The sequence below is a fragment of the Ursus americanus genome, chromosome 23, assembly GCF_024610735.1.
Source record: "Ursus americanus isolate L20-20 chromosome 23, mUrsAme1.1.p, whole genome shotgun sequence".
Taxonomy (NCBI): domain Eukaryota; kingdom Metazoa; phylum Chordata; class Mammalia; order Carnivora; family Ursidae; genus Ursus; species Ursus americanus.
The window spans coordinates 24,738,950-24,766,593 of NC_142149.1; the positions used below are offsets into that span (position 1 = coordinate 24,738,950).

General features: G+C 54.6%; 1 protein-coding gene across 1 annotated transcript; it reads left to right on the forward strand.

Moving 5' to 3' along the window:
- The first annotated feature begins 13,470 nt into the window (after positions 1-13,470).
- Positions 13,471-27,397, forward strand: XYLT2 (xylosyltransferase 2). Its single transcript, XM_045773054.2, has 11 exons — positions 13,471-13,677; positions 19,978-20,470; positions 20,776-20,951; positions 21,219-21,421; positions 21,830-21,910; positions 22,312-22,528; positions 22,636-22,812; positions 23,079-23,341; positions 23,629-23,824; positions 24,433-24,766; positions 26,188-27,397. Exons 1-11 carry the CDS (start codon positions 13,543-13,545, stop codon positions 26,508-26,510), a joined length of 2,598 nt encoding a protein of 865 aa, XP_045629010.1. The 5' UTR covers positions 13,471-13,542; the 3' UTR covers positions 26,511-27,397.
- Positions 27,398-27,644: the final 247 nt, after the last annotated feature.

A 27,644-nucleotide genomic window follows, 5' to 3' on the forward strand; every position in this document is an offset into this window, starting at 1 on the left:
GCCGACCCAGCCCCTGTCTTTTCCATCCGGGGCTATTTACACGCACAAGCTTCTGTCCTCCGTGCCTGACTCATAAGAAAACCCTATCACAGTAATTGGGGGGGAAGGATCCAAAAAGCTTGGAATGTAGGACGTTAAGAATAGGAAAACATTGAGTTTTCTTGTTTTCCAACGTTCAAAAATGCACATAAGAATTATGAGGAAGTGAGTAAACCTTGGCTGGGAGTTCCTGGCAGGAGGGTGGTGTAGACACGGCTCTCTGGATACTGTTCTCAGCCTCTCCCCTCCTCCTGTCCCAACAGAACACTCCTGAAATGGCCACCAGAAAAAGGGGAAGAATCACATCAGCCCGGTAAAGTAGCCATCCACACCAAGGAAACCAGAACTTTCTGTCAGACTGCACCCTGTGGGGCCAAGCAGAAGGCATCATGAGAGAAGCCAGCCTTCTACCCCTTCAGACGGGGGCCACAAGGTCGGGGATGCTGGCTACCCACGGGGCGACCTCACCCGAGAGATAGTGGGGGGGGGCGGGTGCACCCCCAAGCTTCCCTCCCACCTCTGCATGCCTGCAGCTTCCCAGCCACCCCAAGTGTGCGGTGTGTGCCTGGCTGGTCCCACCTGGGCACAGCCACCCAGAAGCCCCCAGAAGCAGCTGGGGGCTCCCTGAAGCAGAAAAGCACGCTACCATGCTGTCAGGAATTCCCCCAAATTTCTGATTAACTTATTTGCAATGGTTCTGTCTTCTTGAGAATTTCAAAATAATGAAACTTCATTTTTTTCCCTTTTCTAAGAGTTCATCGTGGAGATGTCACTCAACTCAACCAGCAGTGGCTGCTCAGCTCCCGCCTTCTCCCACGCCTCCCGGGCTGCATTGTGTCTGACACGATCATTCTCGCTGTGTTCTCTGTCCATTTTCCTGGATTCCTTTGGTCTGAACCTGATGACGCTCTGAGAACGATTCAGGCAGGAATGCTTACCAACCTCCCACTGAACGTGGCTTATTTCTGTCTTGACTTGAGTCGTTGTCAGATAGGCTAAAAAAAAAAAAAAAAAAAAGGCATCCCTTTCTTCCCTTCCCCTCATCGGAGAAATAGGTCACAGGAATTAGACAACTGGAGATCAAAATGCCAGCTTTATCACTGACAAAAGGGACTGCAGAAAGTGGCTTTGGCTCCTTAGACCAGTGGGCTCCCCACCGGTGGCTGCTTGAACTGGACGGACTTGGCAGGCAGCCCGTGATACACTGCCCCCTGCAGGGCCAAGCCGACTATTGCAGGCACAGAGCAGCCCAGGAAACCCTCGGAGAAGGAACTGAGGCACGCCCCCCCCCCGCCCAATGAGAGAAGACATTCCTCTGAGGAGTGGGGCAGACACTGTCCCTGCCCCCACCCCAAATCTCACCACCCCCTACGGAAAATGAAACCAGAGAATAAGGATCCTACCCTGACAGCCATACTGGGCAGATTCCCCTCTGTGAGGATGAGGCAAATGGAAGCTCAAAGGATCTGGGAAGGTTCTGCAGCTCAAAACATAAACATCCCCCGAAAGGTTCTGAGGAGGAAGCTGCTTCTCTGTGGGGGGAAAAAGTTTACTGCCACACAAGTTTTAAAAAATATTTATCTGAATATCTGATTTGAATTCTCAGTAAGATTCCAAGGGGGGGGGTCTGGAAAAGATCTAGACACTAGAAAAGATCATAATAACGAGGCAGGAATCTGAGAGCAGGAAGTAGAGCAGGGAGACAGAAACCACAATGGCTGGGTTAAAACCCATGATGGAGGCCGCAAATAGCAGCCAAAACACGGGAGACAGTACAGTCAACATGGTCAAGGGTAAAACGATAAAAAGATGAAAAGGAAAGAGGCAGGCAGTCTGGCACAGGGACTGCAACCTGGGAATAATAGAAATCTGGACAGAAAAGAGTGGGTACAGCAAAAGCAGTAATTGCAGACCCGGCGGGGGAAAACTTCCCTGGTGTACAGAAGGAACTCAGTTGGAGGCTGAGCATATGTTCTGAGTCCCAAACAAAGTTGATGAAAAGAAGGCCACATTTAGACACGCTATGGTGGCGTTCTCAAAAAAAAAAAAAAAAGTTAAAATTTCTGGAACACACGTGCACACACACACACTACATTTGGAAGGAAGTCGAAGAGGAAGAGAGACTTTACTTTCCTTTCAGTATCCTTTGTCCTGGTGTGTGTGTGTGTGTGTGTGTGTGTGTGTGTGTAAAACCCACATGCATATATTTCTTTTATCATTTTAAAAATAGGCTTAAATTGGAGGGAGGGGTGATAAATGAGGATCTTACAGACAAATGGTGGGGGAAGAAAAAAACAAAAGCCTAAATTAAAATGATCTCAAACTTCTCGCATCATGCAGAGAAATAAATGTCATATTTTTTCTTTTACCTCAACTCATTGGTAGAAATACATTTCACAGGGGCGTCTGGGTGGCACAGCGGTTGGGCGTCTGCCTTCGGCTCAGGGCGTGATCCCGGGGTTCTGGGATCGAGCCCCACGTCAGGCTCCTCCGCTGGGGGCCTGCTTCTTCCTCTCCCACTCCCCCTGCTGTGTTCCCTCTCTCGCTGGCTGTCTCTATCTCTGTCGAATAAATAAATAAAATCTTCAAAAAAAAAAAAAAAAGAAATACATTTCACTTTGGAGCGTCTGGGTGGCTCAGTTGGTTAAGTGTCTGACTCTTGATTTCGGCTCAGGTCCTGATCTCAGGGTCCTGGGATGAAGTCCCTCGTCAGGCTCCCTGCTCCATGGGGAGCCTGCCTAGAATTCTGTCTCCTTCTCCCTCTGCCCCTCCCCCGACTCGTGCCCACATGCACTCTCTCTCTAAAGTAGATAAATAAATCTTAAAAAAAAAGAAGAAATATAGTTTTCTTTGTAACCCATAGGTATATAGATAATTGATACAAAAATTTTAAGTCTACCTCTTACTTAGATCTTCAGACATTCATGATGCAAAATGACCTACAAAACACTTCGGTATTTTCTATTCTTGCTTACTTCATCTATGCTTTTTAGAATGCAGTCACAATCTATTAAATTGAGTGAGTTGTGACCTGGGTATACACTGGTCTAGAAACACCTAAAGGAAAAGCCATGCTGTCATTCATGAATGAAGGGAACAAAAAGACCTTCTTCGGGTGGAAGTTGTTTAAAAAATAATCCCTCCCGAGCACTTTCCTTGAATAAATCACATTCTCCTCTTGAAAATGTATGCTAGGACACTACAAAAAAAATCAGATGCAAAAACTCATGAATGAGGGGAAAAAAATCCACCTTGAAGCATTTGCTTAGAGGTCTAGGGAAAGGAGAACTTGCACATATTCTCAGAAGGATTCAGAAATTGCAATCTTCTGGCGATATCTTTTAAAAATTGAAATGTACATAGTCATTTCACTCTCGCAGATCTATACACAAAAGCAAAGACAACGGTAGGGAAGGATATATGAACTAAGATGCTTCTTACAGCAGTATGTGTAATGGCAAAATAACCAGCAATTACCAATACATCTAATAACCAGTTAATCGTTTAATAAATAATGGTACATCCATACTAAAGTAGTTCCCATCATGTAGCGATTTCTAATAAACCTGGAAGAGTGTCCATGACTAAATAAACCTAGAACAGTATCTGTGATAAAATGATTTTAAACAGCAAGTAGTTGAATAATTTCTGTATGATCCCATTTCTGTACAACGTAGAGGGGGACCTACTCAGAGTTGACGTCTTCATGTATTTATGAGAACAGGGAGAAAAATATGGAGGGAGCAAAGCAAGCTGTCGAATCTGGTTAATTCTATATTATAAAGCCATAAAAAAAGAATGAAATCTTGCCATTTGCAATGACATGGATGGAGCTAGAGAGTATCATGCTAAGCGAAAAAAGTCAGAGAAAGACAAATACCATATGATTTCACTTATATCTGGAATTTAAGAAACAAAACAAATGAGCAAACGGGAAAAAAGAGAGAGAGAGAGAGACAAACCAAGAAACAGACTTTTTTTTTTTTTAAGATTTTATTTATTTATTTGACAGAGAGAGACAGCCTGCGAGAGAGGGAACACAAGCAGGGGGAGTGGGAGAGGAAGAAGCAGGCTCCCAGCGGAGGAGCCTGATGTGGGGCTCGATCCCATAACGCCGGGATCACGCCCTGAGCCGAAGGCAGACGCTTAACCGCTGTGCCACCCAGGCGCCCCAAGAAACAGACTTTTTTTTTTTTTAAGATTTTATTTATTTATTCGACAGAGATAGAGACAGCCAGAGAGAGAGGGAACACAAGCAGGGGGAGTGGGAGAGGAAGAAGCAGGCTCATAGTGGAGGAGCCTGATGTGGGGCTCGATCCCATAACGCCGGGATCACGCCCTGAGCCGAAGGCAGACGCTTAACCGCTGTGCCACCCAGGTGCCCCAAGAAACAGACTCTTAACTCTAGAGAACACACTGATGGGTACCAGAAGGAGGTGGGTGGGGGATGGGGGAAATAGGGGATGGGGATGAAGGGGTGCACTTGTCGTGACGAGCACTGGCCGATGTATGGAAGTGTGGAATCACTCTATTGTACACCTGAAACTAATATTACACTGTATGTTAACTAACCGGAATTTAAAAAACAAACGAACAAAAAGCTGGTTAGTTCTATAGGGTGGGGGCAGGGGGGAGAGAAAGGAAGATCACAGGCGACCACAGTCCTAAAAACTTTGAACTGATTTGTTGGAATAAATATGCTTTACTTTTGAAATTGTTAATCTCATTTTAAAAATGATCTTCTTCATAACTAAGGGGCATTAAACTTAACTTATAATGTAAAGTTATAAGTTATATGAAGTCAAGACACGTGCATTACTCCAAATAATTGTGGTTTTTTAAATAGTTTCAGATTGGGGGCGCCCGGGTGGCTCAGTTGGTTAAGATCTGCCTTTGGCTCAGGTCATGATCTCGGGGTCTTGGGATTGAGCCCCACGTCAGGGCTCCCTGCTCAGGAGGGAGTCTGCTTCTCCCCCTGCCCCTCCCTGCCACTCAGGCTCTCTCTCTCTCCCTTGATCTCTCTTTCTCTGTGTCTTTCAAATAAATAAATAAAATCTTTAAAAAATAGTTTCAAAATGAAGATTAAAAAAAAGAATCTATTCCTTTAACAGAGATTATCTATTATAAACAAAAATGACAAAGTTTGGGATGCCTGAGTGGCTCAGTCAGTTAAGCATCTGCCTCCAGCTCAGGTCATGATCTCAGGGTCCTGGGATTGAGCCCCAAGTTGAGCCTCCCTGCTGTTTCTCCCTCTGCCTGCCTCTCCCCCTGCTTGTGCTCTCTCTCTCTGATAAATAAATAAATAAAATATGTTTTTTAATTACAAAGTTTATAATCCTGGGTGAAGTTAAGAAAAAGTGGGAATGAATGGGGGCAAACTGATTTTCCACAACAGGAAGTAAAAATTATAGTTCTCTGCAGACAATTATCATTATCACATCAAAAACATCTGAAAACCCTTAAGGTAAACACGAGTAGAATTAATAAAGAATTCTAATTCTTTCCTTCCAAATTATTAGGCATGATAGTAAGCAAACAGTCTATACAGCACTAGAAAATTAATAGCAACATTAAGTGTTGCCTTGACATGCGGTGAAATTAGGAGGTCTTTGAACGGCCTGACCACACGTTCCTGTCCCTACTTCGCTCCTCCGATAAGGTCCCCCAGCCAGACCTCTCCTTATAAAGGTACCAAGAGCAGCTCTTGCTTATTCCTGGGAACTTGTTCCAGTTCCCTGCCAGCCTGCGTAATCATTCAAACAAGCCAATAATATCTTCCCACGAACACCAGGGGTTATCACACCCTTTGATACTGTAAAGCCGGCCTTGCACGACCCGTTTGTACATTCTGTTCCTGAACACAACCCCTCTGTGACCCTGCAGTGTACTGTTCCCCCCTTCCCTGGGCAGTGAGTATATGGGACTCGTACACTGGCCAGTATTGGTATTTGGCTATGCCCAAAACCCTACGGCAGGAATCCTTCCTTCACCAATGGGGTGAATAGAAGGCAACTAAAACAAGACAAGGGGTGCCTGGGTGGCTCAGTCGGTTGGGCGTCTGCCTTCAGCTCAGGTCGTGGCCTCGGGGTCCTGGGATCGAGCCTGGCGTGCAGCTTCTGGCTTGGTGGGGAGCCTGCTTCTCCCTCTCCCCACTGCTCCTCTCTCTCTCTCACTCTCTCTCTCTCTCAAATAAATGAATAAAATATTTTTTAAAAAAACACAAGATGATATAAAAGAAAGCAGAAAGCATTAAGTAACTTGACAAAAGCAGTACCAATCGTGGTCCTGCTAGGATAGAAAAGGAAAACATACCATTTTCTCCATTCAACAGGAGGTAGGAAAGGAGAAAAAGTGTTGGAGAAAATGGATGGTGAGCAGCAAATATAGCAGAAAAAAGTCCAAATAAATCATTAATAGCAATAAATGTGAGTGGCTTAAACACACTTAGGAAGATATGGGTGATCAGACTGGATACAAAATAAAATCTCTATCGTATGCTATGAATTTTTTCTTCAATTCTGGAATAATCTCAGCTATCATAACTTCAATATGATTTCCCTGCCATTTTCTTCATTCTTTTCTTTTGCAAGTCCTACTGGAGGCTCTCGATCTATTTTCCTGCTCTTTGAACTATTTCTTTTATTTTTTAATTCCTATTTCTCCTTGCTGTATTCTATGTACATCCTTCAGAACTATCTTCCAATTCACCAATTTTTTAAAAATATTTTATTTATTTATTCGACAGAGATAGAGACAGCCAGTGAGAGAGGGAACACAAGCAGGGGGAGTGGGAGAGGAAGAAGCAGGCTCCCAGCGGAGGAGCCCGATGTGGGGCTCGATCCCAGGACTCTGGGATCACGCCCTGAGCCGAAGGCAGACGCTTAACGACTGAGCCACCCAGGCGCCCTCCAATTCACCAATTTTATCTTCAACTGTATCCAGTCTAAAATTCATCCTATCTTTTGAGATATTTTTTATTTCATGACTACATTTTTATTTCTGAGATTTATAATCGCTTATATTTCATTTCTATATGTCCAGCTTGTTTTCATCTGCATTGTTTCATAACTTCTTGTTTGCCGAACGATGTCGTCATTTACCTCTTTGAGCATCCTTATTTTCAAGTCTTTACCAGATTAATTGAAAAAAAAATAAATTTCATCTGAGTGCATATTTCAACTGTTGGTTGGGTTTTTTTTTAGCATTTGATTTCTTCATGTGCTTTGGAATTTTGGTTTACAGGCTCATTATGGCTGGGAGTTTTTGCTTTCACTTTATGCTCTTTCTCTCCCTTCTTTCTTGGCTGGTGGATTTAGTTTTGTGTTTGCATCTATAAGATAAGTCCGGGACTGGTCTTGTGATGGCAGCCGTGAATTTGTGCTCTTCACTGATTTGGGGGTCTTGCAGACTCAGCATGGGCTTAAGGGATGACTTGACCCAATTCTTTTTTTTTTTAAATATTTTATTTATTTATTTGACAGAGAGAGACAGCCAGCAAGAGAGGGAACACAAGCAGGGGGAGTGGGAGAGGAAGAAGCAGGCTCATAGCGGAGGAGCCTGATGTGGGGCTCGATCCCATAACACCGGGATCATGCCCTGAGCCGAAGGCAGACGCTTAACTGCTGCGCCACCCAGGCGCCCCTACTTGACCCAATTCTTGGCTGTGAGGCTGTCTTTGCTCTGCTCTTACCTCAGGCCCACAGTTTTTGACCATAGGTTCCTAAGAGCTAGTCAGTTGCCGTTCTTTTTGGCCTCTTTTTGCACACCAGGGGGCCTCACTCCAGTCCCTGGCTTTAGCCAGAGAGTCTGGCCCTGTCTGCTATTCCATCTGCAACATTTTAGCTTCCACTATCCCATAGGCCCTTGGCTTTGGCCCTACTTACTCCTGTGGTTTCCAATTAGTTCTCTTTCTTGTTCATTGAGATATTTATCCTGTTGTGTGTGTGTTTTTTTAAGCCTGTTTATATTTTTTCTCTCTTGCTATGTGTTTGGAACATAGAAAGTATGTCAAAGCATGAACTTTCCAACCTTCCTCTTGTAAATGTTTTTGCTTAACTCCCTTGGACATGAAGCTTCTACTTCTCACAGTGGAAACACGCTGGCAGATAGAGTTTGGGGGTTCAAGAAATGAGTACTGAAACCACAACCCTGGGAGTACAAGTATTGCGCATTTTGTCTGGGCTTAGTGGGATGGGCGGGTTTGTGGATCAAACTAGAAAAAGCCCATCTATCTGGGCACCTTGTAATTACTGACCAGCTTCCTACAGCGACTCCATGTGGCAGTCAAGTGATTTGCAGGAGCAGAATGTTCCAACCAAAGGGCTCTCCTGGGGGGGGGGGTGGAAGCCCAGCTGACACCCCCTTTGTGAATTGCATGTGCCCACAGCAGCCTTTTTAGACAATTCAGAAGACCAGAGAAAAAGCGAATACTGCGTATGGGCTCCCAATTGGTTAAACAGAAAAATAAAAGAGATGTGACGCTTTCATTTTTGGAACAATTCATACTGTTGACATATGATATAAACAAAATAACTGAAAACGAAAAATAAGAGAAACATAGTGGAGTGTTTAAATTCTTCTCCAGAAAAAAAAAGATTCACAAATTACAATACCCCCCCAACAAAAAGCACAAAATTCCGAATAGACCAATAAGCAAGAGAAGAAAAATAGAAGTTATCAAAGAATTAGCTCCCTAAAGACTTAGATGCTTTTGCTGACAAGCCTTTTCTAATGTTTAAGGAACAGCAGTGTCTATTGTTGTATAAATTATTTGGAACACAGAAGAAAGAAAGAAATTGTCCTCAGTTTGTGTTGTAAACTGATAGAACTCTCAAATCTACCCCCCCCCAAAAAAAAGAGCAAAGAAAATCATAGACCAGGGTTTGCAAATACGAGTGACTATCAGCCAGAAAGTAATATAAATGGGTGGCATCGTTTGGGTGTGACATGGCAGGGAAAGTGGGAGCCACACGAACCAGAGAGTGTGCACTCCCACATCAGGAGCTCAAAACCAAACCCTTCAAAGTCCTTCGCTGCTCAAATAAACGGGTCCCATGAGTCACCAGTCTGCAGCCTCTGGGGTAGGTCGATCTCTGTTGTAAACATAGATGCAAGAGTCCCAACTAAAATACTACCAAGTCCAATTCAACCTACGCTACAATCTTTTTTTAAAACAATCTCCTAAAACCAAGTTACAGTTACTCCAAGAGATGTAACCATGTTTTAATATGCGGACATTTTTTTTTTTAATCCATCATCTCAACAGGTCACATTAGAAAAATCCATAAGATCATTTCAACAGATGTTGGAACTTATTTCCTGACAAGCAGAAGCCCAGGGATCCGGAGCTGGGTTGGGCACGGGCTGGTGGAGGGTATCCCAAAGGTAGCATCGGCGGATGAGGCCAGCACCAGACCCAGCAGACAGCCCAGTGAAGTGTCAGTCCAAGGCACCAGACAGAGAAGCGGAAACCAGATTAAGGCAAGAAGACAGAGCCCGGGGAGATGCTTGGAGGCACAGCCTCGAGGCATCATGGCCGGGGCCTGCCTGCCCTCTGGCCCGGAGCCGAGTTTGGACTCTAGCTGCTGTAAATGCATTTGAAAACATTTAGCATCCATGTCTCATGAATAGCTCCTAAAACTAAGACTCTGAGGAGAAAGCCTTCACACAAGAAAGAATATATCGTACAAGCAGCCCACTTAAAAAATGCTTTCCTGTTCTGATTTTCTAAGGAGACATTTTTTTTTGTATGTTCAAGAATTCTCTACAATAAAAGGGAAAAAAAGCACAATGGGAGTTATAGGGGGAACCTGAAAAAAAGAGGAGACAGTGGGGGACGATGAACCTCACATTTTCTTTTCTTTTCTTTTTTTTAAGATTTTATTTATTTATTTGACAGAGACAGCCAGCGAGAGAGGTAACACAAGCAGGGGGAGTGGGAGAGGAAGAAGCAGGCTCCCAGCAGACAGACTGACGCGGGGCTCGATTCCAGGGCCCTGGGATCACACCCTGAGCCAAAGGCAGACGCTTAACGACTGAGCCACCCAGACGCCCCAAACCTCACATTTTCTATGCTCCAACTGAAATCAATATATGCATGTTATACCTCGGTAACAAGTGTGTTACAAAAAATAGTAAAATCTTGATGGGCACTGAGACAATGCTCAGGCCTGAGTGCTAAATAAAGACTCGCACACCCCAGCCCCATACCATACACAAAACAAATTCCAGGTGGATTAAGACCTAAATGTAGGGGCGTCTGGGTTGCCATCAGTTAAGTGTCTGATCGGTGATTTCGGCTGAGGTCACGATCTCATGGGTCGGGAGATCGAGCCCCACATGGGGCTCCTCACTCAGCATGGAGTCGGCTTGAAATTCTCTCTCTCCCTCTGCCCCTTCCCCTGCTCTCGCACACTCTCTGTCTCTCAAAATAAATAAATAAAAATCTTAAAATAAAAAAAAAAACCCAACAACAAAGAGGTCACGTCTCACTTATCAGTTTAGCAAAAATTAAAAACGGTGATAATACCTGATGCTGGAAGGGATGCAGGAAGAAAGACTCTCGTTCATCGCTGTTGGAAATGTAAATCGTCACAGCATTTGGGAAAACAATGTGGCAATGCTATTAAAATTTTAAATTCCCTTTTCCCCAGTAAGCCCATGCCTGGAAAACCCTAGCACAGAAATAGAAAACCCTACCATAGAAATAGAAAACCCTACCATAGAAATAGAAAACCCTACCATAGGGGTGCCTGGGTGGCACAGCGGTTAAGCGTCTGCCTTCGACTCAGGGCGTGATCCCGGCGTTCTGGGATCGAGCCCCACATCAGGCTCCTCCGCTATGAGCCTGCTTCTTCCTCTCCCACTCCCCCTGCTTGTGTTCCCTCTCTCGCTGGCTGTCTCTATCTCTGTCAAATAAATAAATAAAATCTTTAAAAAAAAAAAAAAAGAAAGAAAACCCTACCATAGAAATAAAAGCATCAATGCACAGGGATTTGCATAGAACCAGGTTTACTACAGCCTGTGGTAGTGGCAAAAGCTGGAAACCAAGAAATGCCCATTCAAGAAGGGGTGGGATATTATACAGCCATTAAAAAGAGAATGGGTTAGACCTGTCTCATCCGACTTGGGGGACTTTCTACTATGTATTTATGGTTAAAGGAGAAAAGCAAGATGCAGAGAAGTGAATGTAATGATTCAACTTTTTAAATATAATGACCCCAAATTGAAAAATGTGTGTGTGCACGTGTGTGTGCATGCGTGTGAATTAGTAGGAGAAAGATGGAAGGAAGGAAGTGAGAAGTGAGAAAAAGAACCAAGCAAGTAAACCAAGCTGGGAACATGGGGGGGGGAGGGGGGAGAAATACTTAAAAATATTTAAAAAGTGGGGCGCCTGGGTGGCTCAGTCGTTAAGCGTCTGCCTTTGGGCAGTGATCCTGGAGTTCTGGGATCGAGCCCCACATCAGGCTTCTCCACTAGGAGCCTGCTTCTTCCTCTCCCACTCCCCCTGCTTGTGTTCCTTCTCTCGCTGGCTGTCTCTCTCTCTAATAAATAAATCTTAAAAAAAATATATTTAAAAAGCCATGTGTGTAATATGACCCCATCCGTACAAAATTATATACACATAGAGAGAAGGGAGAAAGGATGTACCAAAATATTAATGATGATTATTTCGAGGGATGGGATTACAGGTAACTTTTAGTTTATTCCTTATATTTTTCTATGTTTTTAATGTTATACAATGAGTATATACTATTTAAATAATCAGTGGAAAATAAAGCTATTTTCATTGTGTGTGTGTAGGGGGGGGAGTATTGGCAGGTAGAAGTCCCTAGGGGACCTGATTTAATGAGCACAGAAGATCAATATTTAATTAACATATCAATTGCTGGCATGTCAACTGACGTTTTCCAAAATCCTTGAGGTACAGGCTCTCTTAAGTAGCCAAACTGTCATCTGAAACATTGTTTACAGTTCTCCCATTTAACGAATGCTTAAGAATGGAATGATTACAAATACCAAAGGGGCCAGAGATGATTAAAAGAGGTTTTATTTAAGTGCCATCAAATAACTGGATTCCCATACTCATCACAATTTAGAATTCCCTCATCAAGTTTATGGCCTGGCAACTTCCAAAGCCCTTTATCATTGCTTTCAGGGAAAAAAACAAAAAACAAAAAAACTAACCATTTCTTTTTCCAGACCACTCTGTGGTGGATCCTAAAGTTGTTAGTTTAAATCTTCGCTCTTGGTTTTGCTCTTTTTACTGCTTCTTTCTCATAGTGCTTGGTTTCATCAGTTGCACACGCACGTTGCTTTGTTGGGCACTGCTTTCCCGCTTCTCTTCCCTCTCTCCGAGGACTGCCAGGTTCAGGGAAGGGCTGCAGGCGTTCAGACCTTGTCTACGCAGTGCTGGGACATACCAGACCCTCAGAAATTGTTAGGGTCATCTGCTAAAACAGCAAGTTGGGCTTCACCTCCTTTTTCGTTTGTGACGTTTACTGAGCGCCGCTGGGTGTCCAATGTCACCCATCCAAGGATTCAAAAGTGAGTAAGGCAGGATCCCAGAGAAATCACAACCAGCTATGTAGTTAGTACTCAACTGCACAGTGCTGGGGAAGCACTTGGTGGGAGGGATGCCATTGATGGGGAGGACTGAGGCGGGGAACAGCTGCTAGCACTTGGCAAAGAAAACAGATATGCAAAGGTCTAACGGTTCTCCAAGTGTGCTCCCAGACTACAGCATCGGCGTCACCTGGGAACTTGTTGAAAATTCTAATTCTCAGGGCCCCACTCCCGACCTACCAAAGCTGAAACTCTGGGGGTGGGGAGCAGCAATCTGTTTTATCAAGTCCTCCTGGTGCTTCCGATGCACCCTAGAATTTGGGAACCACGGCTCTAGGAGAGGCCTTAAGAACCTTACGATGAAAAGAGGCGAGAGGAAACGAGGCTTTGTGCGGGGCCTTGGATGCAACTCAAGGAATTAGACTTTGCCCTGTTGGTGCGGCCTCCAGGGTTTTTAAGCAGCGGCCTGTCGCACTTACACAATCTCTCCCATCTCGGCGTTTCTGGGCGCTCTAGCATTCTCTGCGCGCCCTGGGCGGAGAGCTAATCAGCCTGGGGCTGAGTTGCCCCACCCCCCGCGACGCCAGGCGACGAGCGCGTGGTTGGGCCGCCGACCTCTCGCCCGCGGGTACGGTGGGTTTGCCGTCCAGCACCAGGTGAGCGCACCCAGGAGCCGGCCGCGGACGCACACAGGGAAGGCACCGCCAAAGAGGCGGACCCGGCGCGGCCGGGGCGGGAGGCTCTGCGGACCCAGGCTCCGCCCCCGGCCCGCGGGGCGCGGCATTTCGGACCGGTGGGCCCCGCCCTCCGCCCCGCCCCGCCCAGGCGCGCGCCCGGCCCGCCTCCTTGGGAGGGGGGAGCCGGCTCGGTCCGCGCCCAGGCGCGCGCCCGCGGCCGGGTTGCAGGGCTGGGCGCGCGCCCCGCGTCCCGGGCAGGAAGATGGTGGCGAGCGCGCGGGTGCAGAAGCTGGTGCGGCGCTACAAGCTGGCGATCGCCACGGCGCTGGCCATCCTGCTGCTGCAGGGCCTGGTGGTGTGGAGCTTCAGCGGCCTGGAGGAGGACGAGCCGGGCGAGGTGCTCCGACGGCCGGGCGGGCAGGCGGGCAGGCCGGGCGCGGGGGCGCGCGGGGTCCTGGCGGGGCTGCGGGCAGCCCCGGCCGGGGAAGTGGGGCACGGGCCGCGTGCGTGCCGGCGCGGGCGGCTGCCGGGAGCTGGGCGTCGGAGCCCTGGCGCCCCTTTCCCAGGAGGGCCCCAGGGACTGTGAGCGGGGGCGGTGCGTGACCCGGAGGCCCGGGCCGCGGGCGGGCAGGGGGCCCGGGCGGGAGGAGCGGGGCTTGGTGGGGTGGTCTCGGGCCCGGGGAGCTATGAAGGTCAGGCGCGGGGAGCAGGACCGGGAGGTGGGGCCGGGCCCGAGCCTGCTCGGAGGTGGGGAGCCCCAGGCCAAACTTTCTGAAGTTGGGAGGGGGCGGGGGTGTGCGCGTCGTGGGCGGAGGAGCGGGGCCGAGGGACCCCGGGCATCCGCGCCCAGCTGCGCCTTAAGCGCAGCCGCCAGTGGAAAAGTGGAGCCCGGGGCTGGAACTCAGTACGGCAACGGAGGGAACAGGGAGTGACCCCGAGGGAGAGAGCTAGAGTGTCCCCCAGGCGTGGCTTTTTTAGCCTGGGGTCTGAAGAAAGCCTTGTCTTCTGGAGGAGAGGGCTGGGGGGAGTGAGCTGGTGAGTGGCCTTAGGACATTAGGGAATGGGCGGGGAGGGGGGGCCTCTAGCTCTTAGGGAATGGGGACAGCATCGGCTGGTTTAGCAGAGCCTCAGGCCCCAGAGCAGAGGGACAGACCTGTCCAGCTCAGTACCCACATCCCTGCCCTGAGAGTGTCACTCACTCTTGGCGGGTTTCAGCTGAAGGCCCTGACGCGTCCCCTCCCAGGGTGGTCAGGAAGGGTCCAGTGGGGTCTGGGGCGGTCCTGGAAGGTCCAGGAGGTGAGCCAAACCCTGGCCCTAAGCTGTGGGCCAGAGGGCAGGGCTTTTCTGCCAATACCCCCACCCCCTTGGTTCTGGTGCCTCTAAGCCGAGTCAGACGCTCTGCTTGCCATGTCCTCTTGGGCCTCTCCACCTGGCAGTGTGAAGGCCAAGGGAGCCTCCATATCCACTTACCCCTCCTACATCTGGGCGGTCCGGAAGGCCTGTTGTGGAGACTGGGAGAAGGGCTGCCCTTGCCTTTTTGGGGGGAACCGAGAGGCTGGGATGGTGAGGGAGCTGTAACAGAGTGATGCGAGACCGATAACGGCAAAAGGAGCTGAGTGGGGCGGGAGGAGGCTGGCTCCGTGACATCGGAAGGGCGTGAGCTTGTTCTGTGCGGAGCAGTGAGGAGGAGGAGGAGGAAGAGTGTTTCGGGGTCAGTGTGAGAAGACTGGGCAGTTGAGACGTTCTCTGAGGTAGTTAGGGAGAAGTGCGAGCAGAGGCCGGTGACCGCTCCGGGGAGGGCCATGGCACAGCATCTCAGACTTCACAGAAACCAGTGGCCCTCGGCTACCTGGCTCTGTGAGTCTCTGAATGGGCCGAGAGATTGTCCAGGCCTCGAATCCCTGCTGCCCTGCCCACAGCCTGGGGCGGAGAACTGGGGCAGTAGAATAGTTGGGATCCCACCTCCCCACCTCCTCGTCCAGGTTCCTGGCAGAAGCTGATAGGGCTGGACTGGGCTGGAACGGAAGAGATCCTCGATGACCAGAAGGTCGTGCGGTCCAAGCAGCCATGGGTGCTTGGCCCTCTTCAGCAGCCCCCTCGCCGGAGCCGGGGGTTGCCAGGCAGCGTGGCATAATGCCTGGGAAGGTGGGCCCCCAAGTCCGACCAACCCACCTCCCCGTCCCGGGTCTACTTCCGGCACTACTGCCAAGTGGCAATGAGACCACAAGCACATCACCCAACCTCCTTCCTGAGTCCTCAGCAGTGTCCCCCCTCAAGAGGGGGTACTGACAGCACGTCTCGCACTGGGCCGTTGTGAAGATGAAGCGAAAATGATGCCCGTGAAGTATTTGCAGGAGTTCCTGGCACATTGCAGCGCTGCCAGTAAATAACGTGATCTCAGCTCTGCACACTGGGCATAGGGATTCATTCATTCGGTCAGTCAGTCAACAAACGATGGTTAAGACTGGGGATACGGAGGTAAACAAAGTAGACAAGGCCCAGGCTCCGGAGGGCAGACAGTGCAGGGTGAGACTGACAGTGGAAACTCGGTGGGGGTGTGTGTGTGCTGGTGGAACTGGGTGGTCGGGGAAGGCTTGGGCGGGAAGTGGCGTGCGCGCTGAAGAAGCCAGTCATCCTGGGGAAGAGGTGGGCAGAGTTTGGGCAGCCTGCGGAGAGTGGGCGTGGCTGGGTGTCCTCGAGGAATGGGAGGGAGGGTGTGGCGCGTTCCCCCGGAAGAAAGTTCTAGAGTTAGCCCAGGGTACCTCCTAGAGACCCTAGGGAGGGGTTCGGGTGCCGCTGTAGGTGAAGCGGAAGGGCGGTGGGGTCAGGTGCGCCTTTCAGACGCACACTCCGCCCATCTGTGGAGGGGCCCGAGTGGAGACCAGGGCTGACCATTAACATCCGAAGAGCCACTTTATGGTTTTAAAAGCTTTCACAAGCATGGTCTCACCACTTACTTGAAGCACAGTCTGAGACGGCTGGAGGTGGTGGGGTGTGGGGGAAGCGACTCTGTCTTCTCTGGCTCCGAGAAGGATACCAAGGAGGGCTGCAGAGCGAGGAAGTGGCAGAAGACTTTGAATGCCTCCTCAGTGGGGAGGGGAACCTCAAAGGCCAGAATGCATCCAGGCCAGAGGTCAGAGGGCCAGTCCCCACCCTCAGGAATCAAAGGGGACCCTGACCTCAGGGCTACTAGGGAAAGTCCCCTTGGGGGCACAAGTATGGAGCCCTGCTGTTGCCCATATGAGCACTGGTGGGAGGGGGCTGAGGGGGTGCTGGCCCTCCACCAGGGACCACCCCCCAATTCCTCACTGCTGCCTCCAGGTCCCCCAGCTTCCTGCGGGACTGACCTTCTCAGGGTCGGCCAGCTCCCCGCCGCAGTGCAGGGCACCAGCCTGCCCATCTCCTCCCGCATCCTGTCCCCCACCGCAGCCAGCCTGGCCATGTGCCCCGTGCCCTGGCCTCCTGACCGACTTCCTGACTTGCTGCTACCGGCTTCCACCCGAGCGCCCCCAGCGGCTCTGCCCCCTCTGTCCACCCAGGCTCGAGAATGTCTTTCTCTGCCCACTGTGCAGCCGGCTCAGACGCCACCACCTTGACCTACGCTCGGCTCATCCAGGCTGCGGTCACCTTTCCTGGGGGCTGCCCGGTCCAGGGCGCCCTCCCCAACGCGGGTGTAGAGGGAGGTCTTCTGCCTCCTCCCACCCTGCCCTGCCTCTTGTAGTAGCTCCTCAGATGGGGATAGACACCCCCAGCTCTCATCGGCACCTCTCAGGAGATCAGAGGGCTGGCTGGGTGCCGTGCACACAGAGTGTGGGTGCGTGGTGGAGGAGCGGGGCTCTGGCCCTACGGCAGCTGTCAGCCTGGGTGCCTGCTGTGCTCTGATGGGGAGGGGAGGAAAGGGGTCAGGGAGGGGAGAGCCAGCGGAAACTCAACCCGGTAGAGTCCATGGTGTCCGAGGGCCTTGGCACCTCTCCTGACTTCACATTTGACTATTTCCTAATCCTTTTCCAGGGATAGTAATAGTAATAATAATGAGGAGGATATTAGCATCTATCAAATGCTGAGTCTGTACCAGGAGTCTTACACTCATGCATTCATTCATGTATTCATTCGACATTTGTTGCCATTTCTCCCATTGCCAGACGCATTCTTCTGGGCTCTCGGAATGCACTAGTGAACAATACGACAGAAGCTAGGTCCTCATGGACATGCCATTCTTGTGAGTGCAGAAACACAGAATAACATAGAAGAAATAAATACATTCTAGCATGAGAGAAGGAAGTAAGTGCTGTGGGAAAAACAAAGCCGAGGATGAAGGAGAGCTGGAGTTTGCATCCAGTGGGTGAGGGTGGGCCTTGCTAAGATGTAATCTGAGCAAAGAATTGAAGGGGGCAAGGCATAGCAGTGGGGACATCTGGGGGAGGGCACTCCAGGCACAGGGGACAGTGCGTGCAGTGCGTGGCAGGTGGCGTGGAGGGACACCGAGAAGGCTACTTTGGCTGGAGGAGAGTGAGCTCGAGGTTAGTAGGAGATGAGGTCAGAAAGGGAGGGGTGGCAGGAGGGGCGGCCGGCCACAGCTCACATAGCTTCTGTGGTCTCTTGGAGGGGCTTTGGGTTTTGCCCTCGGAGGGGAGGCCATGGGTGGTTTGGAGCAGAGGGGTGGTGTGGCGGGGCTTGTTTTAACGGGAACACGCTGCTGGGATGGGAACAGACCCGTCAGGAGACCAGAGAAGGAGCAGGGGGTCCAGGGGCGCTGGGCAGGGGTGGCCAGAGTGGAGGCCGTGATCGGTGGTCAGACTCTGGACGTATCGTGAGGGTGGCCCCACCAGGGCTTACTGGTGAGGGATCCATGCGGGGTGTGAGGGAAACTAGAGTCCAAGATGACCCCCCAAAGGTTTTGACCTGAATGACTTGAAGGAGGGGGTTGCCGTTCACAGGATAGGGAGACTGACATAGGGGCAGGTAGGGGAGGAAGAGGTGGAGCTCGCTTGTGGACTCGTGGGTTGCAGATCCCTGTCAAGCTCCCCAGGGAGATAGCGAGGGGGCAAGCAGGCAGTTCAACACCTGAAGGTTCAGGGAGCAGTCCGGGCCAGAGAGACAGCTGAGAGTGGCTGGAGTTCAGCGGCTGCTCCACGTCTCCCAGGAAGCGAGGGTAGGGAAGGGTCCCAGCGTGGTATGGGGAGGTAAGGGAGGGTGGGCCAAGAAGGCTAAGAAGGAGCGGACAGGGGGCAGCGGGCAGTCTAGTGAGGACGGCGCTGTAGACCAGCAGGTCATGCTATCTGTCAAGAGGCCAGGCCAGAAAAGGCCCGTGGCCTGTGGTGTGTGGCCAGGGAGGCCCAAGGAGGAGGGGTCCCAGGGGACGGCGAGGGCCTGGTGAATGGCTGGTGGAGACAGCTCCTTCCAGCACACTAGCTCCCGCTCTCTCTCACTGATGCTCACACCTCTGTCCTGTTTCATAGCTGAGGGACCTGCTCAGAGACGATAGGTAGGCAGGCGAGCAGTCATACAGCGCCTCGCGCTCCTTCCATGCCTCGGCCACCAGACACAAGCCACACGTCCTCCGGGTGCCAGCTACTGCGCTGGAAACTGGGGGATGGGGCTGGGGTGACAGTCCGTCCCCTGAGAGCCCAGCCTGCTGGGGGGAACATTCCCCTCTGGGGCAAATGGGATGGTTCGCACGAGGGGACTCGGAGCTGGCTCTCAAAGGGTGGGTGGGATTTGGTCCAGCAGGGCAGGGCTCCGAGGAGGGGGACAGGGAGAGCTGGAGAAGAGGGTGGGTTACACCTGCCTTTCAGGTGTGACCGGGCCATCCAGGGAAGAGCCTGGTTTGAGAAGAGGCAGGGGAGCCAGGAAGCAGCTGTGGCGGCCGTGATTTCCCTTCTAGAGAGAACCCGCCGTGAGGAGCCGTCAGGTGCCAGCCTCCAGCTGCGGGCGCCTTGACGCTCTGCCTCAGCCCTCCAGCCGGTGACCGCGTGTGGCAGTGGTTTGTGCCATCTGTGCCATTCCCAGCAGCTGGCCAAGGCTCTCCCCGAGCTGCACTGTTGTCCGAAGCTCTTCCTTCTGTCCCTTCTCACACCGGGGCCGGCCTGCTTGGCAGTCTGACGGCTTGGCCTGCCGACTCCCCCGTCTGTGGGTGTTAACGCAGTGAAAGTCATGCACTCCGACTCCGTCTTGGTCTCTGCCTCCCAGAGGACCCCACCAGTACTGGGGTCTCGGGCTTCCCCTTTGTGCTCCCCACCAGGCCAGGCCCCTTTACTCTCGCGGCCTCCGCACTCCCCCATGGAAATGCTGTAGTTGGCAGAACGCTGTCCTTCTGTCTGTCCCCAGCCACAGCCGGCTGGGGACTCTTGTGTCTTCTGCAGGGTCTCCATGCCCTTCTTTTGTGACATTCATGTTCCTATTTGCTGAAAAAGAGAGCGGTGCCTGATTCCAAAGCACAAGGGAGACGCAGTGGCCTGTGGCGTGAGCACATGGGGACGGGGGTGCAGTGGTGCCACGGAGGCAGGGCGGCACTCCCTCGGCCGGCTGGTCAGGGAGGCCTCCCCGCGGAAGTGCTCCTTGTGCAGCGTCCTCCGGCGAATGGCACTCCTCGGGGCAGAGGGGAAGGCTGGGCCTTCTAGGCCTGAGGCCAGCAGGGAGCTGACCAGCGAGAGGAGAGCGACTGTCCCGGTGACCTGGGTCTGCCTGTCTTTTACAGAAAGGAAGGCAGAGGAAGCCACGGCCGCTGGACCCCGGCGAGGGCTCCAAGGACACAGACAGTTCAGCCGGGCGGCGGGGCAGCGCGGGCAGAAGGCATGGGCGCTGGCGGGGTCGCGCCGAGAGCCCCGGCGTGCCCGTGGCCAAGGTGGTACGGGGCGTCACCAGCCGGCACAGAGCCAGCCGCCGGGTCCCACCGGCCCCACCCCCGGAGGCCCCAGGCCGCCAGAACCTGAGCGGGGCGGCAGCTGGGGAGGCGCTGGTTGGGGCGGCTGGCTTCCCACCACATGGAGACACGGGGAGCGTGGAGGGCGCCCCGCAGCCCACGGACAACGGCTTCACCCCCAAGTGCGAGATTGTGGGCAAGGACGCGCTGTCCGCCCTGGCCCGGGCCAGCTCCAAGCAGTGCCAGCAGGAGATAGCCAACGTGGTATGCCTGCACCAGGCCGGGAAGCTCATGCCCAAGGCTGTGCCCCGGCACTGCCACCTGGCTGGTAAGAGGAAGAGACAGCCATTGGGCGGAGGGGTGGCCGCCCCAGGCCGGGGGGAGGGGGGGAGGGGTGGCATGGCAGGGCTCTCCACCCTCATTTCCCAGAGGGGGAAAGCTCAGAGGGGCCCACCTCCCCGGCTAGGCTGGTGGTCAAGTGTACTGAGCGGCAGAGGCCGAGCTAGGAGCCAGGAGCATCAGGTCCAAGTCCCAGGTCCTTCCTTTGCAAGGCAGGTGGTCCCTCTTCCCACCTCACTCCGACCCTGCAGCCCAGGGAAGGGCCTCATCGATGCCCCTGTTCTCTCCTCTCAGGGAAGATGAGCCCCGGCATCCAGTGGGACGAGGTCCGGGCCCAGCAGCCCGTGGATGGCCCCCCGGTGCGCATCGCCTACATGCTAGTGGTTCACGGCCGCGCCCTCCGCCAGCTCAAGCGTCTCTTCAAGGCGGTCTACCACGAGCAGCATTTCTTTTACATCCATGTAGACAAGGTACTGCTGGGGGGCAACACAGGGATCTGAGCGAGTCGCACCAAGACCCAGCAGCTCACCCATAGCCAGGCTCCCTCATCTGCCCGGGGGGCCCCTAGATAGGGGAGCGGGCCTAGAGTGTGGGGAGCGGCCCGTTAGGAGCTGGAGCCCTGCCCTGTGGTCTGTCCATTCCATGTCACTTGTCCTAGGGGTGGGGTGGGGAGGTCGTAATGCCGGGGGGGGGGGGCCTCCCTGCGGCTGCTGAGTACCCCCCGCGTGCCCCCGCAGCGCTCCAACTACCTGCACCGCGAGGTGGTGGAGCTGGCCCGCCAGTACGACAACGTGCGGGTGACGCCCTGGCGCATGGTCACCATCTGGGGCGGGGCCAGCCTGCTGCGGATGTACTTGCGGAGCATGCAGGACCTGCTGGAGGCGCCCGGCTGGGCCTGGGACTTCTTCATCAACCTCAGTGCCACCGACTACCCGACCAGGTGCGGGGCAGTGTTCCGACTCCTCCAGAGTGGAGGGAGGGCGTCCTTGCGGAGGGAGGGGCCTGCTCCACTCCTGCCTTCCCCAGGCCTCCTTCTGGTCCCTGGACCCCAGCCGCGGTTTGGGGGAGGCACCAGTGAAAGGTGATGTCAGGATCGCAAGTAACAAGAGGCTAGGGAGCACGCAGAGGCCTGGACCTGGGGCGCACAGTCAGAGGGCAAGGGGTGGAGGAGGCCGCGGGTGCCCACCACCCCCGAGCACTATCCGGGGCCCGGGCACGTGGCCGGGATAGCTCTCCGGGAGGCAGGGAGCGGCAGAGGGTGAAGGCAGTGGGTGCCGGGGTGGGGAGTGCAGCCTGAGCCCGAGCCAGTCCCCTTACACACACTACCTGTGCCCCATCCGCTCCCTAGAACCAACGAGGAGCTGGTGGCTTTCCTGTCCAAGAACCGGGACAAGAACTTCCTCAAGTCACACGGCCGGGACAACTCCAGGTGAGGGGTCTCATCACAGCCCCTCCCCCACACGGCCTCATGGCAGAGCCTCCCAACCAAGCCCAGACTGAAGCATGCTGGTCCCTGGGCGCACGAGAAAGCCTGTCCCCTGGCCCCCACGACTCTCGCCGTGGCCCGTCTGCCCACCGCCCCCCACGACTCTCGCCGTGGCCCGTCTGCCCCCTGCCCCCCACGACCCTCGCCTGCCCCCTGCTCCCCACGACCCTCATCATGGCCCGTCTGCCCCCTGCCCCCCATGACCCTCGTCATGGCCCATCTGTCCCCCCGGCCCCCACGACCCTCGTCGTGGCCCGTCTGCCCCCTGTCCCCCACGACCCTCGCCGTGGCCTGTCTGCCCCTGCCCCCCATGACCCTCCTCGTGGCTGTCTGCACCCCTGCAGGTTCATCAAGAAACAGGGCCTGGACCGGCTCTTCCACGAGTGCGACTCGCACATGTGGCGCCTGGGCGAGCGGCAGATCCCGGCGGGCATCGTGGTGGACGGTGGCTCGGACTGGTTCGTGCTGACGCGCAGCTTCGTGGAGTACGTGGTGTACACGGACGACCCGCTGGTGGCCCAGCTGCGCCAGTTCTACACGTACACGCTGCTCCCCGCCGAGGTGGGTGACCCGGGTCCCTCCCCAACCCCGCGAGGCCGGGGAGGCTGTGGGACGGGGAGGCTGTGGGACAGGGCGCCCACGGCTCACCCCCTGCCCCGCGCCCGCAGTCCTTCTTCCACACGGTGCTGGAGAACAGCCCGGCGTGCGAGAGCCTGGTGGACAACAACCTGCGGGTCACCAACTGGAACCGCAGGCTGGGCTGCAAGTGCCAGTACAAGCACATCGTGGACTGGTGCGGCTGCTCGCCCAACGACTTCAAGCCGCAGGACTTCCTCCGGCTGCAGGTGCCTCCCCGGGACCCCGGGCCCAGCCTCCCCGTGGCCTTTCTCTGGGAAAGAAAGGATTCAGGCTGAGCCCCCATCAGAGAATCTGGGGCGGGGGGCGGGGGGCTTCCCCTGCAGCAGCTCTCGGGTTCCGAGGCTCTGCTGGCAGCAGGAAGGGCCCCGGGGGGTGGCTGATCTCTAGGCAGTGCTGCCAGGGCCCCCCCAACCCTAGCCACGCCTCCGGGGACCTCCAGACCCCTTCACCCTCGTTGCCTCTCCCACTCCAGCAAGTCTCCAGACCCACCTTCTTCGCCCGGAAGTTTGAGTCGACTGTGAACCAGGAGGTCCTGGAGATCCTGGATTTCCACCTGTACGGCAGCTACCCGCCGGGCACACCAGCCCTCAAGGCCTACTGGGAGAACACCTACGACGTGGCCGACGGCCCCAGTGGCCTCAGCGACGTCATGCTCACCGCTTACACCGCCTTCGCCCGCCTCAGCCTGCGCCATGCTGCCACTGCAACACCCCCGCTGGCCACCCCACTCTGCAGGTGAGACCTCCTTCTGACCTGTCGCCGGCCCTCCGCGTGTGGCGCCCTGTGGGGAGGCCAGTCAGAAAGACACAGCGCCGGCCCCGGGGAGCCCCCAGTCTGAAGCTGGGGGAAATGCGAACAAAACGAAGAGAGCAAGAGCCAGGCACATAGGTGCTGTGGGTGTGAGATCTGGGGCACAGGACGTGCCTGGGGATGGGACACCCCCAGAGCCCCCTCCCTGGGACTCCAGGCCAAGTCAGGTATGCTGATGGCATCTCCCTTTCTCCCTGCTGGAACCTTCTTAGGTTTGAGCCCCGGGGCTTGCCGTCCAGCGTGCACCTGTATTTCTATGACGACCATTTCCAGGGCTACCTGGTGACGCAGGCGGTGCAGCCCTCAGCCCAGGGGCCGGCAGAGACGCTTGAGATGTGGCTGATGCCCCAGGGGTCGCTGAAGCTGTTGGGGCGCAGTGACCAGGCCAGCCGGCTCCAGAGTTTGGAGGTGGGACAGGTCCTCCCCTTGCTTTCTCCTGACCCCCAGCAAGACTCGGGGTAGTGGGAAGAGGGGGACAGGCACCAAGGGAGGGATAAGGACTGGGTTACGCCTTTCAGGACTGGGTTCACGGGCTCTTCTTTCCCAGCGGTGGAGCCAGTGTCTCCCCGGCAGGCGCACGCAGAGGAGCACAGAGGACACGCACTGAGCAGGGAGGGGACCGTAGTTGCTCTGCAGCGCGAGCCCCGTCTTCTAGACTGCAGTGATTCTCTTCTAGAGGGACTTTGGTATTCCAGTAGGCTTTGGAGTGTCCTCCGGCTCTTTCTCAGAGGCCGTGGCTTCGTGCGGGGATGGTCTCTGGGCGGGGCCGCACACCTCATCTCTGCCTTACCACCCCCACCACGACAGAGCGGGCCAGAGCAGGAGCCTAGAACAAATCTCAGAGCTGAGAAAGATCTTAGAGAAATCCTAGTCCAAGCCCTTCGTTCTGCAAATGGGGAAACTGAGGCCCAGAAAGGTAGAGGGACTGGCCGAGGTCACACGGAGAGTTAGAGGCAGCATCAGCGTAGAGAGGACTTGCCCCCCAGAATCCTGCCCAGCTGCCTCCCTCCTTACAGGTCGGCACCGAGTGGGACCCCAAAGAGCGTCTTTTCCGGAACTTTGGGGGGTTGCTGGGGCCGCTGGATGAGCCTGTGGCCATGCAGCGCTGGGCCCGGGGCCCCAACCTCACTGCCACCGTGGTGTGGATTGACCCCACCTACGTGGTGGCCACGTCGTACGACATCGCGGTAGACGCGGATACCGAGGTCACGCAGTACAAGCCCCCACTGAGCCGGCCCCTGCGGCCGGGGGCCTGGACTGTTCGACTGCTACAATTCTGGGAACCCCTGGGGGAGACCCGCTTCCTCGTGCTGCCCTTGACCTTCAACCGCAAACTACCTCTCAGGAAAGGTAAGGATCTAGGTCCAGAAGCCAGACAGAATAGTGTTCGCCAAGCAGATGACTGGTCCCAAGAGGCAGACCATCAGAGCTGACCCTCGAAGGGAAGGGGCCGGGTTGGGGCCTGCATGGTCTGTCCCTTAGGATCGCCGCACTGTGGCGGGGGTAGTGAGGCAAGCTTTGTGGTCAGGTGGACTTGGCTTTGGAATGTAGCTCTCACACTTTAAGTGGGACCTTATCCTTGGCAGGTTACTTGGCCTTCTGAGTCCCGGTCTTACTACGTGTAAAGTAGGGATAGAACTATTGGAGGCCTCCGGGGTGTATGGGACACAGGTCCACTCCAACCAGCTCAAGTAAAACGGGGAAATTATTGGAAGCATGCAGGGCTGTCCCCCAGAACCCAGGCAGTGTCTCCGGTCCCCTCCCATGCACCCTGGGAACCAGAGGTGTTTCTCTGTCTCTGTGGGGCCACCTTGTCCCTCCTCCTGTCCCCTGTCTGGGTGTCAGCCCCAGGCTCTGGCTTCTCAATACATGATAGTTGGCCTCTCTGTGCCACAGAGACTGACCGGGGCCTCTTGGTTCCCGGGTTCCTCCTTCTTGGGGCAGCAGATCTGATGGGCCACCAGGCCACCGTGTGGCTGGGTAGGCAGGATCCCATGGCCCAGCCCCCACGTGGCTGAGGCTGAGGGAGCCGGCTCTGAGCACAGGCACAGGCTTCGGGTTTCCTGAAGAGGGGCCTAGCACAGCTAGCCCCGGGAGATGAGCATCGGGGTAAACGTGGCTTGTGTATAGTCAGTGCTCACGAGGTACGTAGGTGTTTCCTCCCTCCGGCTGCATCTTATCAGAAGGTCAGGAGTAACCCCGAGAGGGAAGGGGTCCTGGGGACAAGCCACACCCCTGCTCTCCTGGGACTCCGAGCCTGATGCGGGAGACGGAGAAGGCTGTTCTAAGCTCCGGAGACAAACCCCGCAGGCGTCTGGTGCATGAGGGGAACAGGGAGTCGAGGGGGTAGGAGGTAAGGGGTGGTGGGAAGGGAGGCTGGCAAAGCGTGAAGGGCCCCACAGCCAAGGGCCCGAGGGTGGGGCCTCTGGTGGCTCTGGGAACCCCTGGAGGTGGCTGAGAAGGGGCACAGGGGACCGAGAGCAGAACGTTATTATGCGAAAGTTACCTTATCTTCCAGAGTGCCTTGATCCCACTGTTCTGAATCCTCAAGTTGGGAATTCAGAGATTCTAGTCTTGATTTTATAAAAACGAACAGTTTTACAGGCACAGAAGGTTCTGCGGAATAGCGCAAGGTCACGGGTCGCTCAGCGAGATGTGACTCCCTGGTAGAATCGGGACAGGCGCTGGGGCGCCCAGACCTGAGTCCCAGGGCCTGGCCTTCGGGGAATCAGTGGGGCGGGGCCTGCTTACCGCCTGTTCTGCACCCCCAGATGATGCCAGCTGGCTGCACGCCGGGCCGCCCCACAACGAGTACATGGAGCAGAGTTTCCAGGGCCTCAGCGGCATCCTGAACCTGCCTCAGCCCGAGCCCGCGGAGGAGGCCGCCCGCCGGCACGCGGAGCTCACTGGCCCAGCACTTGAGGCCTGGACAGATGGGGAGCTGAGTGGCTTCTGGTCTGTGGCCGGACTGTGCGCCATGGGCCCCTCCGCCTGCCCCTCCCTGGAGCTCTGCAGACTGAGCAGCTGGAGCTCTGTGTTCCCCGACCCCAAATCAGAGCTGGGGCCCGTCAAAGCGGACGGGCGACTCAGGTAGCAGGGCCCCAGCCCGCGCCTCCGGATGACCCGGGGAATCGCACCTTACAGACAGTGGAGGGGTGTCCCCTCCCCACAGGCAAGAACCAGAGGCCCAGGCAGGCCACCCCTGCCAGCCATCAAGAGCCCCCGCAGACGGCAGGGAAGGTGGGTGTGGTCCTTACTGCTGTGGGTCTGCCGGGGACCAGAGGGGGGCAGGAAGTTGGGGAGAAGGGCTCCAGCTTCCACGCCCCACTCTTCCTCACTTTTCCTTCTAGGTTTCTTGTTGTTTGGGGGTCTTTTTGTTTGTTTTTAATGGGTGGTAGGGGGAGGAACTGGAAATGAAAACTGTGCAATAGGGCTCAGAGCAGCCCCAGGAAGTGGGCCATGGCTCTGGGGAGCAGGGGCCTGACAAGCCCATCTGCCGTTGCTCTGGAGGAAGCTGGGCCTGCCTCACTCTCCAGGCCCTCGTTCCCCCAGCCTGGGCCTGTGGTGCTCATGGCTGAGGCTCTACGGGGGTGCAAGTGCCGTGCCAGGCTCTGAGGCCCCGAGACCAGGTGATTTGGGGGAGCTCTGCAGAGCTGGACTCTAGCGGGACAGCCTCTCCTCTTGTAGCCAGGGGACTATAGTAGAAGGGGTGGGGCTGGCTCTAAGGGCTTTCCAGCATGTCTGGCCCCTTGATGGGCAAGGCAGGGGGTCAGGGCCTGCTGGGACCAATGCAGAGTCTCCCCGGTATCCAGAACTGCTAGCAGGGCCTGGGCTTCCGCCCTGGAGGGGCGAGCCCCTGCGAGCAGTGTAGGAAGAGGACTCTGTCAGGGCTCTCAGAAGAACCTAGAGCAGCATTGTGCCTGAAAGCTCCGTGTGAAGTCTGAAATATGCAACAGAAGAAATATATCTCTATCTCTCTAAGTTGAGCCTCTGCGTCTTTCCTCCTGGGTGTCGGGAAGCCGGCACTGCGAGGCCTTCTCCTGAACATCTTGGCCGGTAGGCCCTGGCAGCCATGAGAAGGTGGAGTTTCGTTCCCCTACAGCAGGAACGGTTTAGAATCCAAGAACCAGAAGGGATGCAGGAACCCATCTAAAGCAGCTCCCTCGTTTTCTGAGGGCTAAACAGGCCGAGAGAGGCTTGGACACTTGCTCGTTGCCACCCAGGAGGC

Coding starts and splice junctions, on each gene's coding strand:
- XYLT2 (XM_045773054.2), top strand. CDS start 13,543: ATGGTGGCGAGCGCGCGGGTGCAGAAGCTGGTGCGGCGCTACAAGCTG. Junction 21,422..21,829: donor GCCACCGACTACCCGACCAG/GTGCGGGGCAGT, acceptor TCCGCTCCCTAG/AACCAACGAGGAGCTGGTGG. Junction 24,767..26,187: donor CAAACTACCTCTCAGGAAAG/GTAAGGATCTAG, acceptor CTGCACCCCCAG/ATGATGCCAGCTGGCTGCAC.